The sequence below is a fragment of the Hevea brasiliensis genome, chromosome 16 (assembly GCF_030052815.1).
Source record: "Hevea brasiliensis isolate MT/VB/25A 57/8 chromosome 16, ASM3005281v1, whole genome shotgun sequence".
Classification (NCBI taxonomy): domain Eukaryota; kingdom Viridiplantae; phylum Streptophyta; class Magnoliopsida; order Malpighiales; family Euphorbiaceae; genus Hevea; species Hevea brasiliensis.
The window spans coordinates 60627656-60655366 of NC_079508.1; the positions used below are offsets into that span (position 1 = coordinate 60627656).

The following is a 27711-nucleotide window of genomic DNA, read 5'->3' on the forward strand; positions in this document are numbered from 1 at the left end:
CTGGTGGCCCTTAGAAGGAGAGAAACCAGAGGAGGAGGCAGAGCTCATTGGTTTCTCAATCTCTTATAACCAAAAGGCGGTGGCTCTCACTTGACCAACTCTTTAAACCCTCAGGATACCCTCCTCTCTTAACGGAAACAGAAACTTTTTCGGCCAAGTCAAACCCAAACAGCACATATAGATATACACAGAAGTAGATCCTAGTCTAAAACCATCATTATTCACCCACCAATCTGAATTGGAAGTTGAAAGAAAATAAACAACAAAGCATAAAACCAAAGAAAGATAATAGCCCTATAGAACTTAACTTTATGAAGAGAAACACGTTCAAATAGAATGCTGTCGTGTTTTCAGAAAAAAAAAATGTTACCATCTTAAAAAAAAGTTATAAAAGGATTGAATTTGCTAACAATATCCTTATTGAATATAAAATAATTCCTTAAGCATTAGTGAATCACTTATTTCTTCTCATATTTTCTATTTTTTTAATTGATTTCTAATTTGTTGTTTGAATTTATAATCTAAGTTTTTAAAATAACTCTAATTCTGCTATCTATGAAATGCTAGGCTTTTTTTACCAAAGGGGTGTAATAAAAATAAATATATATTAGAAAAGGGTGGGTTTGAATCTAATTATCAAAACGGAGTGAATTATACTGATGTAGAAAAAATGAAGGCAGGACGCTAATTATAATAACGTTTTGAGCTCCAACACTATTATAAATAGTGTTTAAATTTTAAAAATAAAAAGAAAGCTGGATAGTAGCATACAACTTTTGTTTTAATTTTTTTAATATTTTATTTCATATTTTAAATAAAATATAAATATTATTTTAATAAATAATATTATAATAATTAATATTATATATTATAATATTTTTATTATAAAAATTTATTTTTTAATTTAAAATTATATTAAATTTAATTAAATAAAAATAATATTTTAAAATGTTATTATAATAAAATAATTAAAAATTAAAACGAAAAGCTAGAGGTTACTTATAGTAGCGTTAAGCTTTTATTATTAATTATTTTATTTTATATTTTAAATAAAATATAAATATTATTTTAATAAATAATATTATAATAATTAATATTGTATATTATAATTTTTTTATTATAAAAATTATTTTTTAATATAAAATTAAATTAGATTTTAATTAAATAAAAAATTAAAATATAAAATGTCATTTAAAATGTTAATTTTTTATTTAATTAAAATTTAATTTAATTTTAAATTAAAAAAATAATTTTTATAATAAAAAATTATAATATACAATATTAATTATTATAATATTATTTATTAAACTAATATATAAAATATTATTTAAAATATAAAATAAAATAATTAAAAAATTAAATAAAAATTGGACGCCACTTATAATAGTGTCCAGCTTTTTATTTAATTTTTTAATTATTTTTATTATAATAATATTTTATATTTTAATTTTTTTATTTAATTAAAGTTTAATTTAAGTTTTATTAAAAATATTTTTTTATAATAAAAATATTATAATATACAATATTAATTATTAAGGGTACAGCCAGAGAGTACCTACGGAAGGGAAGAGGCATAGCCTAAGTAAGTTATATGTATGGTAAAGGCTCCCGGCCTATCTTGGTATCAAAGTCTGATTATACTTATATGGTACATACTTCAAAGGTGAGTAAGGAGATTTTCTCTAAAAAATGTCTTGTCAAACACCTACTCCTTCTACCCAAACAGCCCTGTAACACTCAACTCCTTCTGAAATTGTGAACCTTACCTCTTCTTTTTATTTCTCTTCTCCTCTTAGAAGAACTCTTTCTTCTCGCATCGATAACCGTGTAGAAATAGCCACCTTACCTGAAGATGCTCAGGTTGGGGAATCTCTTCTCCCCCTTCTCAGTCCTTATAATATTTATAGACGTTCTGAATCTCTTACTAGAAGTATCAGATCTCTTATCTCCTCTAAGAGATATCTTTCTAAAGAATATGTCCAAGGTTCCCGAATGGACCAATGTTCCCTCCAGAGCTCCTCTGCTGAACAATATGTCACTTTGGAAATCCCTCCTCCTTTGATTCCCAAATGGAGACAAGAAGGTATTCTCACTTACACTTTGGAGCAGTAAGACTTATTCTCAGCCTACATGGAAGAAGTGGACTCCCAGTAACTGCTAGAGTGTCACTTCTCAACACTAGATTTCTTCATTATGAACATGCGGCCATTGGAACGTGACTTGCCACCCTCCATGCTGGAAGTGTGGTATTAACATTTTTTCCTAATTATAATATATCATTGCAAGATCCTCATCTCTGCACCACTCTAAAGGTACAAGTCCAGCTCACGGAAGCAAAACAAGTGACGACATCAATGATGGCCACTTTGCATCATCAAATTATTTAGAGGCTACAAGATCATGCAGTAGATCTGTCACAGCCCTCTGTTTCAAATGATGCCTTACTAGTGCTAGAAGACACTGAGACTACTCCAACCATAGTCCAGATACTTAGGCAGTTACCTAGAGGTAAGCTTGAGCAGCTCATTCTAAAGACCTAGCTAACGAACTATGAAAAGCTCTATGCAACCTCTTAGCTGATCCAAATCATTGAGTCTTCCTTCAGAAGAAATACTGATGGAATGGTACAAACTACCTTCTAGCCACCCAGACACTCCACAGGTTCCTTACTTGTGTTTCAGACCATGATGGTCCAGCCATTAAAGAAGGAGCAAAAGCATTATCCTATCAGGGCAGTAACACCTGACAACTACTATGTTTATCCCATGAGGATAGATGGTCATTGTCCCTGGGATCTCCCAGGATCTGGCATGTGTGACCCAGATTGTGACTGTTGTGACAATTATTGGGAAAATGAGTGTGACCATCCTCTGTTAGACAAAAATTGGAAGAAACTTACCAAGCAGTCCAGAGCTTCTTGCAAACCTCCTCAAATTCTCAAAGAAAATTATCCTGACAATAGTCCATGGATAAGCATCCATGAAGAAACTAAACAAAAGAAGACTCTTCCAATTTATGAACTTGCCTTAGAAATCATCAGAAAAGAAGGACGACCTTGTCCTCCTCCTCCTCCTCCTTTTCCAACTCCACCTCCTACACTGCCTCTAGTGCAACCATGCATGATGTTTTCCCCTGTCTCATATGAAGCAAATTTTCCCCCGTCAGCCCAGCAGACAGATTAGCAAACCATGATCTCTATAAAACCCTTTATCCACTCAACCAAAGTTAATGCTGAAGGCCAGACAATCCCAATCACTCAAGCTGAAGAAGTTCTAAACTGGCAAACAAACAATGCAGCGGTTCAAAACAAGACACTGCAATGGATTGATTCTAAAATTGATCAAGTTCTTATAGAACTCAGCACATTGATCAAAAGGTGAATTCCTTTGCTGCATTTGCCCAGAATATGTATAGAGAATTACAAGGAAAAATTATGCAGCTTGACAAGGATCTTAAGTCCTTGATACAACAAAGGAGGTTTGGTATGGAGTTTACCCAAAAGGAAGCTGAGATCAGAAAACTAAAGAAACAATTGGCTCAGGTTGAAGTAGATCTTCATAGGCCAACAGAAGTGCCTGCTTCTTACTGCCCTTTCTCTGCCCCAAGATTACAAAATCCTTTCCTTGCAACACCTGAACCTACCTACTCTCCTTTTGGTCCTTTCAACTACTCTTATGATCCTACTCCTATAACTTATAACCCATCTCCCTTGTTTCATAGACCAATACCTCCTCCAGCACCCTCCAAATATGAGCCTAATAGTTTATATTCTTCTGATAAATCCCAAACCAATAAAGAAAAGATGCATCCTGACTCACCATCTCAGCACATGATATTTGTTCCTTCTGACTCATAAGATGATTCTTCTCACAATGAAGATGATTTTTCCAGTGATGATAGTGAATCTGGAAAAATGGATGTTACAACGCTACTCATGGCTGATCCTCCACAGCAACCAACCTTATCTCAAACTGGTCTTTCTCCGACCACGAATTCTACCAGCGGCACTACAGGCCCTATAGGGCCTCCCCAGGCTCAAGATCCACATGTAGAAATACCTGAAGATGATCAAATATTAGATTTTGGTCTTCTAAATGCCCAACAACAGTCTAAGCCCAGCTCAGGCCCATGGTTCACCTTGGATGACATACCTCCATCCAAATGGAGAAACCGCATTGCAGAATTCAAAGCCTGGCTAGACGTCCAGATGCTTTGAGAAGGCGCCAATTCCCATGTTGTTCTCAAGGAATTCATTTCTCGAGCCATTGGAACTCTTCAAGATTGGTTTGCCTTCCTTAGAGAATATCACAAAGCTCAATTTTGCCATTTAACTATCCTGTAAGCAATCAATGCCATCTTCGCTGAATTTCTCGGAGATGCCTCTTTATATAACAAGCAACTGCGTCAAGAATTCTTTGACATGCATTGTTGTTCCTTAAAGAGAACAGACATAGAAAGGCATTATCAGCGTATGGTCCAGCGCTACTATCTGCTGAATGGCTACAATGATATAAACCTGAGCATACTTATATTGCTTCTCTCCCATACGCATTACAACCAGAGCTATATCGTAGCATTGCTGCCACCCGTAGGGCTATGAATGCCATAACCATTGGAGAAATACACTAGATGACACTGGCTCGTTTGGAAAAAAATGTGCGAGCAACAGAAATTATTCAAAGACATTGTTGACAATAGTAAGACTTTGAAGAATGTCTGCCAGAAGTCTCACCTTGCCATCAAGTACAAAGAAAAGAACCGTGAATGTAAGCCTAAGAAGAAAGGTCATTATAAAAGATATTCCGGTTCTTCGGGATCCAAGCCTCCTTTCAAACATCGAAAGGGGAAGAAGCCAGTCCGATATTTCAGAAAAAGAAGAATGGGCACAGAGAAATCTGATCGCTGTTACATTTGTGGAAATCGTGAGCACTATGCAAAAAATTGTCCCAAGAATCCAAACAAAGCTGTTGTTGACCCCACAAGCTCAAAGGAGCATAGATTTTGATGATACCAAAACTCAACTAGAATCAAACAAACATTGTTTTAAGTGTTGTGCTTCTCAAAAGAATAAAAGGAAAAGACACAATAATTTTATGATGGATTCGTACTTTTGAAGAAAGGATGATATTCTAAAGATAACACAGGACGAATCAAATGAGATAAAAGAAGAAAATGTTACCTTCCAAGGCTTCATTGAAAATCAGATTTAAAGGTACATATAGTATAAAGAGTCAGTTTTATTTTTAGGATTACTTGTGAAAAAAATTAAGGAGTAAAAGTCAATGATGCTTATTTTCAATCCCTTAAAAGATTTTCTCTTTTAAATATCATTTTTGGCCTAAAAGTATTTGACTATGATTTGGTGTAAAGTTTTATAGTTTTGAAAGTTATGCAGAAAAGTTTTCCTGGTATGCTAACTGGTTTGCTACTTGTTTAGTATGCTAACTGGTTTGCTATTTTCTCCAGTATTCTAACTGTCTCAACTCTGTACAACATCGCAGAAAAAGACAAAATAACGGCTATTTTCTTGAAATTCGTAATTATAACGTTCATATGAGTTCTCAAGCGGTCAAAAACGTTCCAAAGCTATAAATACACCTACCTTTGGCCATTTTGCATTTAATGAAAGTCTCTCCACTGTTCAAAATCATAAAAGCTTTCATTCAAAGTGCTCAAAGTGTTTTTATTGCTCATCATTGGCTTATTTACTCATCTCTTCTTTATAGATTCTGTTGTATTGAGTGAGAGTGAGTTTTAAACACATTATTATCATTTATGAGAGGTCATTCAAGCACCTATTGAAGCTTGATTGTGATAAAGTGTTTGGGATAACACTTAGTAGAAGTGTGAAGCTACTTGTAAAAGCTTTGGTGAGAAGATTTGTAAAAGGCTTTTTGTCTCTTGCCTTTAAAAGAGAAGAATAGTGAAGTGAAGACTCAAAGTGGGATCTTTAAGAGAGTGGATGTAGGCTAGTTGAGCCAAACCACTATAAAATTTCAGTGTTCATTTTCTCAACCCTTGCTCTTTACATTTATGCATTTTAACTTAATGATTGATATGTTTTTGCTGACATGAAAGTTGAGGCCATTTGCTGTTAACCTTGCTGCAAACTGAGAAAATTAGTTTACTGCTAAATCTGCTGATATCTGATTTAATCTGCTTGTTGTTTGATCTGCTGTCAGTTAGTATATCCGCATCTTTGCTCTGGTTCTTTGTGTTAAAAACTTATCAGACATCGATATCTTTACTGAATGCTAATATAATTTGTTAAATCAGTATACTGATTACATATAGCCTAACTTTGAATCAACTTGTCAATAGAGCTGTATTGTTCATTTTTCACATTAGTCAATTGAGTTGAACCTAGCTGCAATTTTCAAAGTTTTTGAGCAAGAACCGAAAATTGTTTTTAAAGTCCAATTCACCCTCCTCTTGGACATATTTTGGGACATCAGCTGTTAAGCTTCTACAACACATTCAATAGGTTTCTCATATCTCTTTGGAGCATGATGACATTGAATCCTTGTTTTCAGAATAAGATGAACCTGATACAGAAACTATCTTTGCCCTTGGAGAAGATGATACTGATTTTGACCAAACCCAGTCTCCATCCTCAGAGAGTTCAGAATCTGACTCTGAAGCCCATTACCCATTTTACCTGGCCCAAAACATCCAGTCTCTCGTCCTACTTACAGCACAGACACTATCCCTGTCCCACTGGTCCCATTACATGTCCTACCTAGTAAATATGAGCAGCCCATAAATGTTATTAGATTTCTGGATACTAGAGCCCATAAGAGTATGATGGACCCAGCCATACTCCTTTCAGAATATTGGGTTCTGCACACAGAGTATTTCAAAACAGCTGATGGAAACATTTTCAAAACTAGCTCGATTACCAAACAACCCATTGGTATTCAGTTTTTTTCCACCTGCATCCTTTGGACCAAGATCATTGGATCAGACCTGTCAGATAAAGACTTGTTGATTGGGTTTGATTTGTACCAACAAGTAAAACATTTGAAGATTCTGCCAAAGGGATTGAAATACAAAAGACACTTCCAACCTTTCACTTCTGTTCGTAAACTGTATTCCTTAGCAGATGCCTCAATGGAGTTTCAAGAACATAAAGAACTTCTCCTGAAGTCTTGTGCAGATTCTCATACACAGTTTCATCACCATCACCCCTTATGGAGAAACCCGGAGTTCTTTATCTACCTACCATTTAAGTTGAATGAAGACATAAATCCCACTAAGGCATCACACCCAGGAATAAATCTAACAGATCTGGCTTTGACTCAAGAGGAATGTAAACAGTTACTTCAACAAGGCCTAATAGAACCCACATTCTCTCCATGGGCTTGCCAAGCCTTTTATGTGGAAAAACGATATGAAAGATTGAGGGGCAAAAAGAGTCTCGTGATTGACTATAAGCCTCTTAACCATTTCCTACAAGATGACAAATTTCCACTACCCAAGCCTGAAGCTCTATTTACCCAACTTCATGAAGCCCATATCTTTTCAAAGTTTGATCTCAAAGCTGGTTTTTGGCAACTGGGTATCAAACCTTCGGATAGGTCCAAAACTGCATTCTGCATTCCCATAAGCCAATACCAATGGAATGTTCTCCCCTTTGGCTTAAAGACAGCGCCTTCTATTTTCCAAAAGGCCATGACAAAGATATTTGAGCCCATACTCCACAGTGCCTTCATCTACATTGATAACATCCTTCTGTTCTCAAAAGATGTCACGACTCATAAAGCACTTTTAACCACTTTCCAATCCATAGTGGACTCTTATGGCATCATGCTATCTGAAAAGAAAAGTTCTTTGGCACAGAATGATATTGATTTCCTTGGAATGCGATTCAAAGATGGAAAGTATCAACCAGGGCCACATATTACAGAAGAATTGCTAAAGTTTCCTGACAAAGACTTATCGATAAAACAAATACAGCAATTCCAAGGCATTGTCAATTACATCAGAAAGTTTATTCCTCATGTCGCCACTCACACATGCAAGCTTTCAAAGATGCTCAGTGTAACATCCTCACTTTACGTAGTCCGTATGTTTCACTGTTCCGACAGCTAATGTCTGCCCCGGAAAGTCAGAAGGTCTGGAACTATACTGTAATGACAGTAAGGAAGTATAAAATAATGAAATATGTGATGAAAAAAATTAAAGAAAAATAAAAGAGAGAAAATAAAACTAAGTTAAATGAGCCGACACCGCAACAATGGGTGACCGCACCGGGAAGGCAGTTGCCAACCCTAGGACCGTGGGGAACCCTTGAAATTAAATTTCGAGACATAAGTAAAGGTTTACTGAAATATAATTGACACTAGAATTATCAAAGAAAAATTAATAAATTAGTACAAAGAAAAATGAAAAATCGAGAAACAGACAAAAATCGGTGTTACCGAAAAATCGGGAATACAATCCGAAAATGGGCATTTTGGTCATTTGACACCTAGAGTTGCCTTTTGACCTCAATATCTATTAAAAATAAATGATATTACACTGTGAAAATGTCATGAAAAATAAAAATGAGGTACATTATATAAATAGTAGAAGAAATGAGGCAAATGTGCAAATTATGGAACTTTAAGTAATTAAATCATTAATTTATGGTTAGTGCTCCACTAACTCAGATTTTGGGGCACAAATATAAGCCAATTTGGGACAGAAATGTTTCTCTTCAACCTTGGAAACAAACCAGCTGAGAGAAACACCATGGAAATCCTCCATGGCCAAACCTCACTCCACCACCATGCACTCATGATTCAAGCCTCCTTTCCACTTGGTTTCTTCATTAAAGTTTGCACACACACCTTGGGCAGCATGTTGGAAGCAAAAAGGAGAGGATTTGATGAAGTTTGATCAAGCACAAAAAAAGATTAGTGCTTAATCTTCCTATTTTCCTTCACTAATCCTTGTGTTGAGCTTTGGGTAAGTTTAATTGCTAAGAAAAATTGAGGAAATGATTGAGTATTGGTTGTAACACCCCCGTTTGCATAGCCTGGTAGATTTCACTGTTCCAGTGACCGGAGTCGGTCCGGACAATTAAGGGGATTAGAGCCACACTTAAGACAACTAGAGAAGCCATAAATACAAATAATTAGTAATTGCCAATTAGTTAAGTATAAGTAAGAAAAACAGAACATAAGAAGTTAAACGAGCCGAGAGTCACAGCGATGGGTGACCTTCTCGGGAATGACTGCGAAGTCATTTTAAACTCAAATTTCGAACCGAAAAAAGTGACGCTGCGGTCCTTAGGACCCTTATAAACACAATGGAAAAGAGAAAATCACGAAAAATAACTGTTAAGCCAGTCAAATAATTAGGTCAGAAAGCAGGAAGAAATATGGAATTAATAGCAACCGATGAACAGCGAGGGCAATTTGTCAATTGACCCAAAGTGACTCTGAGCTAATCACAAATAAAATCGGAGAAAAGAAAATTTCAGAATCGGGAATTAAATTAAAGAACTAATAGAAAAATAAATAAAAAAAAGAGGGAAAAAGAAAAAGTGTAGGGAGATGACATCATGCATGACATCATGCATGATGTCATAAAAGTTATAATTAATAAATTAATTAAATTGATTTTTTGGGGTCTTCCATAAGCTAAATAGATAAAAGAAAAGAAAAGAAAAAAAATAAATAAAGTTGTCTTCTTTCTTCCCATTCTTGCCGCCTCACTTTCTCCATAATTTCTCTATGAATGGCCCTCCATCAAACCTTGCACTCAAGCTTTAATTTCTTCACTTAATCTTAATAACTCCCATAAAAACCTTACAAGAGCTTGTTATCTCAACTTAAGAACAAAAAAGAAAGAAGAAAAGAAGAGAAAAATTAAAGATTGGATATTAAAGTTGAGGTAAGCACATCAATTTGAAAGTTTGTAATTATTTGTTGTGTTTTTAGTTTGAATTAGCTTGAAATATGCTTAAAATAAAAAAAAATAGTGAGGGACCATTACTGAAATTTCAGCCAGCAGGTGATTGGAGTATGATTTGCATGGTTTGATGGATTTAAATGAGTTTAGAAACTTTATTTAGTTGAATGGTTAGGATTGAAATGCTTAAATGTGGTTAAATACAACAATTTAGTAAGTTAGGATTTTGGGACTTAGGGTTTATGAACCAAAAATGTAAGAAATGAGTAAATGGTGTCTTTGACCTATTGTGAAGTGAAGAATGGTCATTTATGACCAAATGAGTTGTGTTGGAATGATTGGAGTGAAAGCTAAATTCGGAGGGAGTGTGGTCATGCTGCTAGCAGCATGACCAAGTCAACTTTGAAGGACCAAAAATGAAATTTTACGAGTCCAATTGATATGGCACCAATTGGGGATGAAAATAGACATAAAATGACACAATTCTCATTTAGGAACCATGCCCAAAAAGTGACCAAAACCTAGTGAACAAATTGACCAAAGTTGGATAAGTGCAGGCTGTCCTGTACAAACTGACCAAATGAACAGTGTTTGTTCATTTGGTCATAACTCGAGCTAGACAAGTCCAAATGACCTGAAATTTTACCAGTGATTAGATGAGATATAGACCTAAAACTTTCATGAAGAACACAAACCCAAATTTTTCCAGAAACCAAGTCATTTGGCCACCCCAAGTTGGTGACCCAAAACTGCCAGCACCAAATTTGCCCAGAAAATCTGGGTTGTTTCCAATCCGGCAGCCATGGTTCGAATGGCCATAACTTGAGCCACAAAACTCCAATTGGGGTGATTCAAAAATGAGAATAAACTTAAGAAAATAAGGAACATTTTCTATGAATGAAGTTTTGTCAAATTCCAACAGTAAAATTACCAATGGAACAGTGCAACTAGGGATACCAAAACTGAAAATTTGATAATTTTGCCTAAAGGACTTAAGTTTTGAGAAAATGACCAAGACCAACAAGTTTAGTGACCAAAATGTGGTATGTGGGTGAAGTTGGAATTCCCATACCTATTAAGCCTTAGAAAGTCAATAATTTGACTTGAATAGTGCAGTGAATAGTAACCCGAAATACAAAATTTCAAGAACGTCGAATTTAGCACGTTAGAGCTAGGTAAAAGTGAAGTTAAATTTATTTTTGGATTTATGTTAAATTATGGTACTAAAACACTGTAAAATTGTGTGTTTCAGTTGAAAAGAATAACGGGAAAGAACCCGAGGAACCGAGTCAAGGCCAAGAGGCGACTCGCTTGAGGTTTGTGCACAACATCACTATGCTTTAAAATTCATTGATAAAGTGAATAAAATATGCATTTTACTTTTGCTTTGAATTGTTGAAAGTTTATTGTGACCTTATTTATGATGTTTTCATTTAAATTGTGAAAGTTATTGTGTATATTTGAAATGACAATGTTTAGCAAATTGTTAAAATAAGTTTTGAAACCACAGTGTCATGACCATATATTTGAACACCTCACTAGCACGACTAGTGGGGATAATTAGTTTCGAATTTTGATTCCTTCTCTGGAGAAGTATTGAGGTGTGCCAGTAGAAGAGGATGTGAATGGATATCCATATATTTGAGCTAGCTAGCCTTGTGATGTGATTTCTCTTTAGCCTCTGGCTATTGAGATTCTATTTGTTTCGAATGGCATGATCTAACTGTGGGTTTTATGCTATGTGATTTGATACTTCAAAATAAAATTGTTTGGGATTAAAATCTCATAATGCATGATTTGTACTTAATTCTCATGTTCATCCAAATTTTTGAATAAATGTGATTGAAATTTTGCATAAAAGATTATTTTAGTATGTTGTGCACCACTGAGTCCTAGTACTCAGCGATGGCTTCTATTGCTGTCGCAGATACAGGACTAGAGGAGCAGCAGACTGAGCTGCTGAGGTGTGAGGAGCTATCAGCTTAAAGTCATCGGGTATAATTTATACTCTAATTGTAAATATTTCTTTTGATGTATGTATTGCATATAAATGTATGGACATGTAAATGGGTCTTGAGCAGCTTGTACAAAAATTTGTATGAAGTTTGTAATAAAGTTTAGTTTGTATTTCTTTTGATGTAAATTTTGTAAGAATGTATATAAATTGTTTTATTTCTAATGAAATATGAATGGAACTATTTTATTTAATTTGAATGAAATGGATTGCTAATATTTTGATGATCATTGGATATTGGATTTGAAATTTGAAAGTTGATAAATGTGTTGAGAAATTGATTGAGATTGAGTATGAAATTGAAGCCGTTGTTGAGAAAAATTTTTAGAAGTGCTTTTTACAGGTATTTGAAGAACTGTTTTCTCAAAATACAGAGGGAGCTCTGTCAAAATTTTTATAAAATTTGCATAAAAATAAAATGGGCCAAAAATATTAACTAGTTTTAATTTGAACTAAATGTTTTAAATACTTATTAGAAAATGCTCACCACTTATCAAAAATAAGAAAATTGTTTTAAAATCCCTTGTAGGGTACTTAATGAGTTATCGGTAGGTGAAGTTCGGTAGTTCATTAGGTATTCTACGGGATCATGTTATGCCTTACAGAGGGGTAAGGTGTGACATTGGTGAACCTTAGTTTTGGCAGCCATGAAAATGCATGGTTAGTGACTTATTCTTATATTTAATAGATGGGAATTAAGGTTGATTAACTCAAATAAAAGTTGTGGTAAGTTAATATCCAAGTATGTGCATGTTAGTGCTTGAATTAAGGGTTTGAAATGGGACCTTGATGCTTTGGCAAACTGCCATGTTTGACAGCCTATAATATCATGAATTTGTGTGTGTGAATATGAAGTTTATTAATAAAATATGATGGTGTTGAATGGTGGGCAGTTTGTATAATTACCATGGAAGTGTATGTGTAAAATAAGTGTTGATGTACATTGAATTTGAGTGGATGTAAATGTTAAATTTTAATGGTGTATTGTGTGCATTGAGCACTTGAGTGTTCTGCCCAAAATGTTTGCTGGAATTATGTATAATATATATAGAAGTACCATGATTAAATGTTGAAGTATTGGGAGGAGGAGGATTGTCAAAATTAGAAGTGTGATGTTTAAATGCAGGTTGTGTATGTTGGCAGCACCTAAATTAAGTCATAAGTGTAAAACTGTGAACCTAATTGGTATGAGGCCAATGGGAGGTGAAACTAGACACCAAATATGCCAACTTTCATGTAAAAATGTTGTCAAAATTCTTCCTAGAAACTGACTTTAAAATTGACCAAAATTTGCACTAAAGGTGTAATCTATCCTGCTTTAATAAATTGACCATATTTTGGTCTATACAACTCAGAATGACCTAAAATTTTGCCTAGAGTGCAATAAAACATAGAGCTACAATTCTTATGAAGACACCAAAGCCCAGAAATGGCCAGAATCAAGTCAAATAGCTTACACAATTTCGGGTACCAAAATTGCCAGAACTAAAAGTGACCTAAAATTGATCAAATTTTGCACTAAAGGTGCAATCTGTCTAGCTTTAGTAAATTAACCATATTTTGGTCTATACAACTCAGAATGACCTAAAATTTTGCCCAGAGTGCAATAAGACATAGAGCTACAATTCTTATGAAGAAACAAAAGCCCAGAAATGGCCAGAACCAAGTCAAATAGCTTGCACAAGTTCGAGTACTAAAACTGCCAGAACTAAAAGTGACCTAAAATTGACCAAATTTTGCACTAAAGGTGCAATCTATCCAGCTTTAGTAAATTGATCATATCTTAGTCTATACAACTCAGAATGACCTGAAATTTTGCCCACAGTGCAATAAGACCTAGAGCTACAATTTTTCTTCTTTGACCAGAAGCTAAAAACCAAGAGAAATAGGACTTTAGGCTAGACCAATCTAGCACACAAAAATTGAGAATTTGACATTTACATACAATGATGCTTGAGGTAATTTGGCAAAGAATGTCAACTTGTAAAAAGGGTAAATTGCATTATATTGACAGCATATTGAATTGTAAATTGTGACATGTTGATACTAGAATCAACTTATCCATGATGTATAAAAAGGTCAACATTTTCATTGACCAGTGAATTGTATAATGACCAGTAAACCCTCAAAATAAAGAAATAAATATTTAATCTTGTAATATGCCCTAGTTTGCCTAGTTGACTGGTTTGGATAGGTTGGCATGCCAATAGGATTCTGACAGCTGTTCTGTAAATGGTTTTACGTCATATTGTGTTTTATGGCTTATTACACCGTACTATGATTTTAATAGCCTATGGCTATACAGATTGTGTTATTATACTTGGCTTAATTCCTGATTGATTATATTGCTTTTTAGCCACACTGTTTGCACACTGGAAGACACTTTGTGACCGATGGTATGACGGCCCGAGGTACTAGGTGCCCAATGCTAGTATATCCGTTTATCCAGTCTGGTCAGTATATAGGCTATAAGGGCAGTCAATTAAAACATTATTCAATTCAGGCAGTTAAGTTAAGTTAAGTATGTAGAAATTTCAATACAATTAAATTAAGCATTGAATGAAATGAGTAAAAGAGATTAGCAATAGAAATATAACAAAAATACAATTTGCAGAACCGTAGAAACTTAAAATATAATACAGTTAGAATAATTGATTCTTGGATATCCGAATTATGATTTATTTCTTTCTTTATTTGTATATATTATTTCTTATTATACTATTACACCACTAAGCAGAATTGCTTAGCGCGATGGAATTGCTTCCTCGCGCAGGTGCTAAAGGTAAAACCAGTAAATTGTCGACTGAAATTTTTGGAGTCCAGATTTACAGAAGTGTCAGAAGAGTTCAAGATTGTCACCTCCTTGGCAATGCATGTAGATAGGGCTCATTTTAAGCATGTTTTCTAATCTGTACATTATAATTACTGCTTATATTATAATGTGAATTAGTAACTGTAATTTCATTTATATATCCTGTACTTGATAAATTTATGTACTTAATTGGCAAATTATACAAGTTAATGAGATATAAGAATTCTGATATTTGAATTGATTATCTAATCATAATGATTCTGAATGAGATTGAGTTTGAGAAATTTTGAGAATGAATCTGAGTTTGAGAAACTGATGAGAATGCTTTGAGATAATCTGAGTTATGAATTTGAGTATATATTGAAATTGTTTTTGGCAGGTTCAGAAGAACTGTTAGTCCAAATTATAGCCGACACTCTGCCGGATTGTTGTTAAAATGTTTGAAATTTCCAAATTAGTTATATGATAAAAGTAAAAATAGTCTAAACCTCAGATAAAGTTTTTGAACAAATAAATCAAGAACTATAATGAAATCAGATAAGATTAGGTGCTCCGACACTCCGTATGACATGCCTTGCTCGGCTACACTATAGACGGGTGGAGGGTGTTACACTCAGGAAGACTGCACCTCCTTGGGGAAAAGAACAAATAAAGGCAGTCAAGGTTCTTAAAGCAGTGGCCTCAAATCTGCTACCACTTAAGATTCCTAGTACAGGACATCGCACGCTCCAAACTGATGCTAGTGACACCTACTAGGGTGCTGTCCTTATTGAAGAAATTCAAGGAGAAAAATACATCTGTGGACATGTTAGTGGTAAATTTCCAGAATCACAAAAGCATTATCACTCGGTGTATAAAGAAATCATGGCTATCAAGAATGGTATCAAAAAGTTTGAGTTTCATCTCATTGGACACCATTTCACTGTAATCATGGACAACTCATCTTTCCATAAGATTCTAGACTTTAAGAACAAGTCACTTCCAGAGCCACAACTGTTAAGGCTAAAGGACTGGTTCGTCATATAAATTCACGGTCCAGCACATAAAGGGAAAGCACAATTTAATCCCAGACCTCCTGTCTAGACCCAAAGAACTCCACCTCATCATATCACATTTTACATTCCCCTTAATCTTAATGGCTTCCTCATCCTCTCCAAATATTCCTAGTTTTCTCATCCCCGCACCAGACAATTTCCCTCCAGGTTGCTCTCCTAATCAACCTATTCCAAAGATAGCCCAATTTGCAAAAGATGATTTTTTCCATTACTTGAGTGCTAGAAATACCTTGAGGGGATTACTCCCCTCTTCCTCTCTCTTCATCCCTGACAATCCTTTTTTAACATGCTTCAGCATTCATCCTGACAGAGACCTTATTCTCGAGGAACTATGGCTCCTATGGTGTATGGTCACTTTATACTCTACGGGTATAGAGTTTTCTCTCTTGACACTTCATCAATATACGCTCAACAACACAAACAGGACCCTCCTGTTTAAGTTCCTTGAATTGTTTAAGCCCATCTTTGCGTGGCAATATAGCCTTAAATGACTCATAGAGGTCCATGGAATTGAAGAAAGACCCATCAAGACTCAGCCCACTTTCAAAACCATGTTTATCATGCACAGGCCCTTTTCCGGAAGGCCTGATGGACTCCTTTGGTCTCAAAATTCTGAATATGAGTGGACAACATATGATGGCTCAATCCTAGAAAAAGGTGCTATGGGACCACTAAGAAGACAGCTGGCTGAGCATCTCTGTGAGATAAATAATTACCAGCCCCTGGCTCTTCCTCATGTGAACTGCACGTCCCTTGGACCCATCCGAGCCCTTGAAGATGAACCTATAGATTAGTCTAATCTAATTTGGCAAGATTCCCAGGACCCAATAGACATTGAAGCCCGTGAAGCCATCGAAAATGCTGACCCACCTTCTCCCACAGAACATGGACAGTGGCCTAAGGACTTTTTTGGAATTGATGACTCAGATGACTCTGACTACCAGACCCTCAATCTGTCAACAACTCCATAATTAAAAGTTAAAGTCTGTCGGCCATATTATGTAATAAGTGTATCTTTTACTTTGAGTGTGAATTTTTTACTTTTAAGTGTCGGTAGCAGGTTGCTACCCGGTTGCCTGTAAAAGTTAGAGCCTCCCAACTTATATAAGGAGACTCTCAGTTCTGTTGTAATCAAGTTTTCCCAAAGTTTTCTCTGAAATAATATCTCTCAATTTTCATCAATGGCTTTCTAATTCTTTCCTCTTTCTCCTGAAAACCCTAGAATGTGTATTATACCTATGTAATCAGAGATACGTACGTTCTACACTTACTTCATTAGAGGATTATGTGTATCAGAAATATCTTTGTTGTGATATTAGATGCGACGGCCCCGTTATCATACATATAATGTTACAAAAAGGCACAGTCAGAGAGTACCTACGGAAGAGAAGAGGCATAGCCTGAATAAGTTATATGTATGGTAAGGGCTCCCGGCCTATCTTAAAATAATATTTATATTTTATTTAAAATATAAAATAAAATATAAAAAAATTAAAACAAAAGCTGGACGCTACTATAGGTAGCGTCCAACTTTCTTTTTATTTTTAAAATTTGAATACTATTTATAATAGCATCCAGAACTCAAAACGCTATTATAATTAGCATCCCACTCTCATTTTTATCTCAATATAATTCACTCCATTTTAATAATTAAATTCAAATTTATCTTTTTTTAATATATTTTTATTTTTTATTTCACCCCTTTAATAAAAAACCTGAAATGCTAGCTGCAACTTTATTTATGATCATGGATTTTATTAAAAGGGAAAAAAAGATGAGCCCTTGACTATGTGATTAACACTTAGATTACTAGTCTAATCACCCAGGATTTTTTTTGGGTCTGCGAACGAAATTGCAACAACAGGTTCAACCTTGAGGGCCCCTTGTTTAGAATTTTTCTTTTAATCACCGCTTGATTACAGGTGGGAGAATGGTCTCTGAACATTGACAAGAGAACCCAATTAGCGGCCAACTGATTGGTTATCAATTGGAGGGCGCCTCCTCTATCTATCTCATTTCTCACTGTATGATGAGACAATAGAACTCAGTCACCTTGGTCCCATCTTATAAATTTTTGTAATAAATCCTCATAGAATTTTTTCAAATTCACATTCTTTTTTTCTATAAACTCTTGTATATGCTAACAATTAAAATATAATATAAATTATTATTCACAAAAAAAAAATAATTTCTTTTAAATTTTTTTTTAATAAATTATAAATATTTCTTAATTCATTGAGTTAAATTTGTCAAAAATTCATTATGAAATTATTGAAAATTTTTTTATTCAGAGAAATTAAATACTTAATATTATTTAAGAGATATAATATTTTTAATTACTCATATCAACTCGTTGGTGTAATATTTTAATTTTTTACAATAAAATATATTCATTATTGTCATAATAGAATAGATTTTTATTTCAATTAGTACTCTTATTCAAAGAATTTTTTAATTTTTGCAAACATTCAACAATATATTTTTAAGATGCGAGTCCAATGGGGATTTCGTATTTGCAATTTAAAGGCAAATTGCATTGACATAACGAACAAGCAAGTGGATGGGGGATCCAATCCATGCTGGAAACTCTGACTTCCTAAGGAGATGTCGTTTAGCAGCCAGCTGTTAAAAAGGCTGGCGTGATCAGACTCTGGGCCTGAAATAATCAGACCCAAAATGTGAATTCAAATATTACGCCCAATTGGTTCGCACTTCTATACGACTCTGCCCACTGTTCACTCTCCTACTCTGCATCCTATTTATTACGCGCCTTCACAACCATATTGCTACAAATCAGCCTCACTGTCTTTCTTTGCTTCTTCTTTCAGATCCGAAATATGGCAATTGAGACCAGCGAAGAACGAAACCGATCCTCCGATGTCGCACAAGATGAAGAACGAGTTTATCTTGACGATGCTGAAGAGAAGAAGAAGAAGAAGAAGAATATTAATGGATTAGAACAAGAATCAGAATTAGAATCCGTAGAGAAGATCTTCGAGGCTAAAGAAGTACCTCCATGGCAGAATCAACTGACCTTGAGAGCCTTCGTTGTGAGCTTTATTTTGGGGATTTTGTTCAGCTTTATAGTGATGAAACTCAATCTCACCACTGGCGTTATTCCATCCCTCAATGTCTCTGCTGGTCTCTTGGGCTTCTTCCTCGTCAAGACTTGGACAAAGCTTCTCCACAGGGCTGGACTCTTAAAGCAACCATTTACCCGTCAGGAGAACACCGTCATCCAGACCTGCGTTGTCGCCACCTCCGGCATTGCTTTTAGCGGTGCGTACTTTAAACTTTTCGTAATCTCTTCTTTTTTTTTTTTTTAAGAAAATAAAAAACAACGGTTTTTTTATGAAACTGTACAATAGAAGCATTGCCAAGTCTGTTAGGGAACTTCCCGAAGAGGATTCCCCCAAATCACATGCAAAAATCCTTGTCAAGTCTACACCAGCAATTAACTTGCAATTATCAATATATCATCCTTCCTTGTCTTCCCTACGCTCAAATCCATCGTTCATATCTAAAGCCACGCCGCTTTTACCTTGCACCGGCCTAATGACGTCATCTCGATTAATTGGATAGGATTGTTTTGTGTTTTTGTTACTTATCATGTATGATTCATTTCTTATATTTCAAGAAAACTACTACATTTTTTTTTGAAAGGTACTACAATTTGTTTTTGTCATTTCAAAATCAATTTTACATTCATACATTATTATTTATATTTTAAATTAGAGAACACTAATTATATTTTATTTTTTAAATTATTATATTATAAAATATTTTAATCTTTCAAAATTATATATATATATATATATATATATATATATATATATATATATATGTATTAATTATTTAATTATTAGAAGTTTGTGTAGTCTTATATAGGTCTATATCTAAGCTGTAAATTTGGGCAATAAAAATGAGAATTGATATGTGTTTTTTCTTTTAATTTTGACATTAATTATCATATAAACAATCGATTATAGAATTTTCCATAAAAAAAAAAAAAGAAAAACCCAAAGAATTAGGGGCAAAATAGCGTATGAATCAATCAAGGAAAAATGCAAAGGAAACTTATTCAATATTTTTTGTGCATATATATCTCTCATATTTATGTAAGTTTTATTATTTTTATTTAAGGTATTGTTTTTTATTTAATTATAATAAATGTCATGAAAATTTTCATTTAAACTAATTACTAAAATTTTAGATTTACAAGTAAATTCCATAAAATTAACAAAATTTATAAATAAATTTTAAATTTAAAATCATATATATTTCGATTGACAAAATTATCATTTTATTATATATTATTTTATTTTATGTATTCTAAACACAAGATTCATTTTTTTTTAAATGAATTCCATATTTAATATAAAATATACTAAACAAAGAAATTTATTTATAAATAAATTCTATCATGGAATTCATTTGCAAATAAAAAGAATTTTATCATATAATTAAATCAACCAAAGTCTTAAGAAAAATTCACTTATTTATGAGTATATAATGTATTATTTTAAAGTTTATATAATGTATTATTTTTAAGTGTATCAGATCGATTTTGTAATTTTCTGTAAAGGAAATGAGTTACACTTTACTCATTGTGGTAAAAAAAATTGAGAAAATAAATAATTAAAAAATATTCTAGAAAATATTTTAGTTTATATGTTTTAAACTTTAAGCTTTAGTTTTTATTATAACATTATAAATATCTTATTAGATTCTGAATATCAGATATGAAAAATAAAATATGACATTTAAAAGCATTAACATATACGTGGGAATAACAATATTGACATGTAATTTTTATTTTTTGTTATTGTACATAAAAGGGCTCTAGCTCTACTGCTATTTGTATCTTACTTGAAGCATGGTGCAGGTGGTTTTGGTAGTTACCTCTTCGCAATGAGTGAAGCTGTGGCTAAACAGTCAACAGAATCCAATGCTGCACGGAACATTAAGAACCCATCACTGGGATGGATGATTGGCTTTCTTTTTGTTGTTAGCTTTCTTGGCCTCTTCTCTGTGGTGCCTCTTCGGAAGGTACACTCCAGACACTTAATATTTAATTTTACTATTTTTTCAGTGCATGCTTGCACGACCATAGTAAAGTTCAGTTTTATTCTTTATTTTTTGTAACATGTTAAAATTCTCTTGAAAAAAAAATGACAGGGAAGAATGTGTTTCTATTTAATTTCTAGAACCCATCTCTTCCATCTCATTTTCATCAACATAACTCTATTTATAGAACATATCTTGACAATTTTAAATTTATGCAAAGATCATTTTTGTGTAAAAATTTTTCAACTTGTCATGCTCATAATATATCTTCTTGGGTATAGTGAAAATTTTAAAAAATATATTTATTTCAATTTAAAATTTTCACCTTTTATACTGTAAAATAATCACTCGATTCCGTGTGTATATATGAGAGATAAGGGCAAAAAAACAAATGAAGGAACATATATTATTACCTGTGTATTTTTTCATTACCCATTTTTTAATGATAACATTAAATTGTATGCTTTAGATAATGATTATCGATTTCAAATTGATCTATCCAAGCGGCACTGCTACTGCCCATCTTATCAATAGCTTCCACACCCCTCAAGGTGCCAAGTTAGCAAAGTAAGGATTGAACCCATTTCCTTCGTAAAGGTTTCTTACAATATTTGGTTAAAACTAAGACAATTTGGTCTCCTTGTCTGCTCCTTTATTGCAGGAAGCAAGTGAGAGAATTGGGCAAGTTTTTCTCTTTTAGCTTCTTGTGGGGTTTCTTTCAATGGTTTTTCACTGCTGGAGATGACTGTGGATTTATAAACTTCCCCACGTTTGGTCTCAAGGCCTATCAGAACAAGTACTTATATAACTTATTCTTTCCTTCATTAAAAAACTGGAAGTGTTTCTTTCTTTTCTGTCTATGCTTACCCAAAATTATTCCCATAGGTTTTTGAAAAAATAGCAAGCCTTTAATGCGTTTTGACAATTTTCATTTCTTGGAACCAGGTTTTATTTCGATTTCTCTGCTACATATGTTGGTGTTGGGATGATCTGTCCATATCTAATCAATGTTTCTCTGCTAGTTGGGGCAATCCTTTCATGGGGTATCATGTGGCCTCTCATAAACAATAGAAAAGGTGATTGGTACTCGGAAGAGCATAGCTCCGGCCTCCATGGCCTACAAGGTTACAAGGTGAGAGCAGTCCTTTTTTCATATTCAAGAACGCAGAAAGATCATATTGCTAATACACACATGGAAAGTTTCATAATCTGTGTTTGCTTTATCCTTGATCATTCAGGTCTTCATAGCCATAGCTTTGATCCTTGGTGATGGTGCCTACAACTTCTTCAAAGTCCTTGGCCGTACTCTATTTGGTCTGTACCAGCAATTCAATACTAAAGACATTAGCACTGTTCTCCCTGTTGCCAACAGATCTTCTCCTGTGATTTCTCCAACTCTTTCTTACGATGACCAAAAGCGATCAGAACTATTTCTCGGAGACCAAATCCCATCATGGTTTGCTGTTGGTGGCTATGTCATTATTGCAATCATCTCTGCAATCACAGTTCCTCACATTTTCCATCAGCTCAAGTGGTACTATATTGTAGTGATTTACATCATAGCACCAATACTAGCCTTCTGTAATGCTTATGGATGTGGACTAACAGATTGGTCCCTGGCATCCACCTATGGAAAGCTAGCCATCTTCACAATTGGGGCATGGGCGGGAGCCGCTAATGGTGGGGTTCTTGCGGGTTTAGCAGCATGTGGGGTGATGATGAACATAGTATCCACAGCATCTGACCTTATGCAGGACTTCAAGACAGGTTACATGACATTAGCTTCACCAAGGTCAATGTTTGTGAGCCAAGTCATTGGAACTGCAATGGGCTGTATCATTTCTCCGTGTGTTTTCTGGCTCTTCTACAAGGCTTTCCATGACCTTGGCCTTCCTAGTTCAGAGTATCCAGCTCCTTTTGCTCTTGTTTATCGAAACATGTCGATTCTAGGGGTGGAAGGGTTCTCAGCCTTACCAAAGCACTGTCTTACGCTCTGCTACATATTCTTCGCTGCAGCAATAGTTATCAATGCCATTAGGGATACAGTGGGAAAGAAGAGAGCTCGGTTTATCCCTATTCCAATGGCAATGGCAATACCCTTCTACATCGGAGGCTACTTCGCTATTGACATGTGTATTGGGAGCTTGATATTATTCATCTGGCGGAAGATTAATAAGGCCAAGGCCGATGCATTTGGACCTGCTGTAGCTTCTGGGTTGATATGTGGAGATGGAATATGGACTTTGCCTAGCTCCATACTGTCATTGGCAGGTGTGAAGCCACCAATCTGCATGAAATTTCTTTCCAGAAACCAAAATGCGAAGGTGGACGGTTTCTTAAATTCTTAGATGAAGGCTACAACTTAAATTTTCTCTTCCAATTTATGTTTAGTGCTTTTTCCCCTCAGTGACAATGCCTTCATTTTTTTTTTTTCTATGCAAGTGTATATTTTTCATAGCTTTGTTTTTACAAGATAATATTATATCTGGTATTGCATTTTAGTTGTGTATCAGTCGAGACCTTTTATATATATATATATATATATATATATATATATATATATATATATATATATATATAATATTATTTTTTAATACTCTCAATATATATTATAAATTTTTTAAATTTAAAATACGGAATATAATTAACTCTAATTTTATCCATTTGATAAGCTATTTATTTAAATATATAATTTTAATAATTGATTACAAAATACTATATTTTATATTTTTAACTTCTCAAAGAAAAGTTTGGAAATCACATGTTAATAGTAAGTTAACGGTAAAAAATTAAAAGGGACTATTTGACTTAATTTATAAAAATTAATTTAAAAGCTAATTAATCAGAGTTTATAAGTATCTAAGATTTTAAGTAATTATGTGTCTTGTTAAGATATTTATATATAAGATGTGTTTGGTAAAAAATAACTTATAAGTATATTTATTATTAAAATAATTAAAAACATATTAAATAAGATTTATAATAAAATTTTAAAAAATAAATAAAAATAATACAATAAAATACTTAATTAAATTTACTTATAAGCCTGCTAAAATAAAAAGTGGACCCTCAATTTATTATTTTTTTTAACTTACATGTTTAACTTGTAAACCAAAAATTATTATAAATATTTTTAGGATTTATAAGTTATCTTCTGAATTAAGCTCCTGAAAATGGGAAAGGAAAAGCAGAGCCATCCGAGTCCAACAATCTCCTCCCATCCTCAATCAAAATATCCGCAGAACCACACCTTGGCCTGTCACAATTCGAGCAGAACTTGCAGGACAACACACCACCACATAGAGACTTTCATTGTTGTCGACCCTGAAGTGACTCCATTCTCCTCCTGTCACTACAAATCTCCTTGACGTCTCTGGATCCTCCTCACCTACTCTACATGCTGTGTGTGTCACGGGACGGGAGTTCTAACCCCGTGCGGCACCTAAGTTCTCCTTTGCCAGGGCCCCTAGGTCAGCCTATCTCCCTATCTAGCAAGCTTGTACAAGCCTAAATATTAAGCATTTTCGAGATTTCTCGCAGATTCACATTGGTTAATTCCATAGGGCAAGAGACGGCCTTGTCAACTGCTAAGAATAGGAGTGGGGAACTTTCGAACCATTACATGTGAAATGAGCACCGTTTGAGACAGCTGAAAATGCAACGCTTATCCTTCCTGATGTCTAATGATACTTTCTCCATCAACAAATGTTGTGAAGATGATCATAGGAAGACCTTGCGATACCACGGTTGCGAGAGGTTCCTGACCAACGTACAATGGGTAGGAGTCAGTGCGATTCACCAGAATTGAATCCCAGCTGTATCTGTTGCAGCTGGAAGCACCTAAAATTTTACGCCGCTTCCAAGAGGCTATCCGTAAGTGTCCAGTACTGAATCAGAACGGTCCAATTCGAAATTAAAATTGATCAAAATCTATCTTAAATTAAATTCAAATCGGTCAGTTTGGTCTGATTTCTAACAAAAATCACTTTTTTCTTTCAAAAAAAAAAAAAAGAAATTAACAGTTGGATTTAATTAAAACCGAACTAAGCTGGGACTGAGTTGGACCTTTCGATCCAATCCCAATCAACCTTAATTCTTGAATAAAAAAACTGGCAATTTTGGTCCACCCCAAACCACTGGCCATCTCTAGGAGATGGGAGATGGACGGCAAAGTCCAATTTTCTTACCCAAAATGTGATGGAGTCTCCAAATGGAAATAGATAACCCTCTTTCACAATAGTCGTATTTGTACAGCAGCTGGGAATTAAGGGTAAGGAATTAACATTAGAGATTTTCAATAACAAGTATAGTTTAATTGACACAAACACAATTATTGCAACGTTGGATCACCATATATAGTCTTCCAACCCTAAAATTAACTTTCGACATATATATATATATATATGTGTGTGTGTGTGTGTGTGTGGAGAGCTTATCTTTGAAAATCTTTCCATATGGAGAGCTCATCTTTGAAAATCTTTCCATATGGTATTTATATGCTCCAGCTGTGATTTTATCCTACAAAATCTCCAAGCTTCAAAGGCTACAAAGTTCAGAGACTATTAATTACTTACGGTACAAGTAATAATCAATTAGATAAAGACGAATAGAAAATTTTCACTGCCGTGCGTCCCTGGGTATAAATCAATGACCGTGCACATGCATGCTTGTCCTATAAATATCAAGCCTCCTCCAACAACTGCGTATAGCAATTCCAAGTTCTGCTGAACATCGATTCCCATAGAATTTTCAACTTCTAATTAATCCTCCTGTGAAACATCCAACCATCATGAGATCAACTGCATTAGCTGTGAGCTTCTTCACTCTATGGCTAATTTCCATGGCCTTATGCACTGTGGCTCAGACGGCAGTGCTAGACACCAATGGACTGCCTCTGGAAACTGGAGTAGAATACTACGCATTGCCCGCAATAACTGACGTTGCCGGCGGTTTAACCCTGATCAATCGCAATAATTCCTGCCCATTGTATGTTGGTCAGGAACCCATCGCACCAGTTGTGTCACAGGGTTTTCCGGTCACCTTCAAGCCATACGCTGAAGGAGAAACGATCATCAGGGAGTCCAGGGACTTGACTGTTACGTTTCAAGCATTTACTAACTGTATCCAATCTACTGCTTGGAGGGTTGGGGAAGAGGACCTAGAGACAGGAAGGCGATTCCTTGTGACTGGAGGAGAAGCAGATTACTTTGCCATTCGAAGTACTACGGGTGGCTACAGTCTCGTATGGTGCCCTACTGAGTCCTGTCCAACTTGTAAGCCAAGGTGTGGATCTGCTGGTATTTTGATTGAGAATAACAAGAGGTTGTTAGTCTTGGATGGTCCTGCATTTCCCTTCCGATTTAGGAGAGTTAATTGATTTTCAATATTAAAAAAAAAAAACAAAAAAACAACAAAAACGGTGTCGCTTTTGCGTTGAATTATGTTGTAATCGTGAATAAATGACCTGGAGATGTTCCATTGTCAATATATATGTACAATAAAATATAATGCGGATATAAAGATGATTATATTTCTTATGAATTATTGTATATTTTGTTATGTTTTTATTTTATTATATTACATTCAATTATGCTTTTATTATAAAAATAATACATGTAAATTGCATGAAAAAAAATTATTTAATGCTCTTAATATATATTTTAAAATTAATTATATAATGTCAATATGTATTTGGTATTGGTGGTTCAGCACTCTTATTTCTAAAGTGAAGTTAAATATTTGATCTAAAAATGATGTCTATTGGAAGCACCTTTTTTATAAAGTTGATTTGGTGCAAATAGGATTAGTTCTAGTCTAATAAATTATAGGAATATTATGCAATTAATTTATAGTTTCTTTGAGAGCAAATATTGATTTATAATTTATCTATTCATTAATATTTTAATTTTTATTTTATTTGAATACTCTAAACAAAAAATAAAGGTAGGTATATATTTTAGCATCTGAGATTACAGTAATTAAAATGATTTTTATGTATCTTACTTTGAATTTGCAAGTGTGCGTGGATATTCACCTAAACAAAATATTAATGATAAAAAAAATTTACTTAAATCTAATTTATTATTAATTTAAAATACAAATATATAAATTTTATCAATTTATCTAATCTGATTTGATTTAGTAACTAAAAATAAATTCGAGCTATCACTCCCTCAATTCCTTTATAAAAAAAAAAATATATGTATCAATTTTTTATGTTGATATAGATAAAAGAAAAGAGCTTATTGGAAATCACATGTTAATCAAAAAGTGCCTAAATTAAAATGGATACATTTTATTCAGGAGACATCCATATATTTATTTACTAGTACAATGACAAGAAGCTATATCACTATAATTTCTCCGCTTTCTGGGAGAATAAGCAAATTAATTGCCATTTTCTTTATTGAATGTTAATTGGAGTTTGAATAAGTAGTAAGTTCACGACTTTCCTTTGATTCCTCCACCTAATGGACTTTGAGGCTTTTAATTCAATCTTCCTGGGCAAGGATACAAATTTCATCACCTCGCTATATATGAATTTAGAAAAAATTTATGTTGATGTTATTTATTATAAATTAAAAATATAAATATGTGTGAGTTTTATTAATGAAATGGAATTATCTCACTGTACTCTAACTCTAAAATTAAATTCTTAATTAATAAATAAACTAGTCATCCACTTTTCAATTAAATTAATCATTTAATTATTAGATAATTAGGTTGGATTTAAACATTTAATTTTCTTGTGTCTACACACCCAAGAATTGGTTTCTTGATTTACTTATTTTTATTAATTAATTTATAATTTAATTATTAGAAATTATGATCTATTTTATTATTTTTTAATTTTCCAATCAGTAGAA

The 27711-nt window shown here is 33.9% G+C and overlaps 2 protein-coding genes and 1 pseudogene across 2 annotated transcripts; 2 read left to right on the plus strand and 1 right to left on the minus strand.

The window, feature by feature from the left end:
* The first annotated feature begins 18536 nt into the window (after positions 1-18536).
* On the plus strand, positions 18537-23302 carry LOC110666912 (probable metal-nicotianamine transporter YSL7). Its single transcript, XM_021827577.2, has 6 exons — positions 18537-19057; positions 20664-20827; positions 21315-21412; positions 21507-21641; positions 21791-21977; positions 22084-23302. The coding sequence occupies exons 1-6, from the start codon at positions 18616-18618 to the stop codon at positions 23191-23193; spliced, it is 2136 nt and encodes a 711-aa protein (XP_021683269.1). The 5' UTR covers positions 18537-18615; the 3' UTR covers positions 23194-23302.
* A 702-nt stretch (positions 23303-24004) lies between these two features.
* Positions 24005-24989, minus strand: LOC110666968 (uncharacterized; annotated as a pseudogene).
* Positions 24990-25532: 543 nt separating this feature from the next.
* Positions 25533-26386, plus strand: LOC110666966 (kunitz type trypsin inhibitor 111-like). Its single transcript, XM_021827652.2, has one exon. The coding sequence runs from the start codon at positions 25635-25637 to the stop codon at positions 26220-26222; it is 588 nt and encodes a 195-aa protein (XP_021683344.2). The 5' UTR covers positions 25533-25634; the 3' UTR covers positions 26223-26386.
* The last annotated feature ends 1325 nt before the right edge of the window (positions 26387-27711 follow it).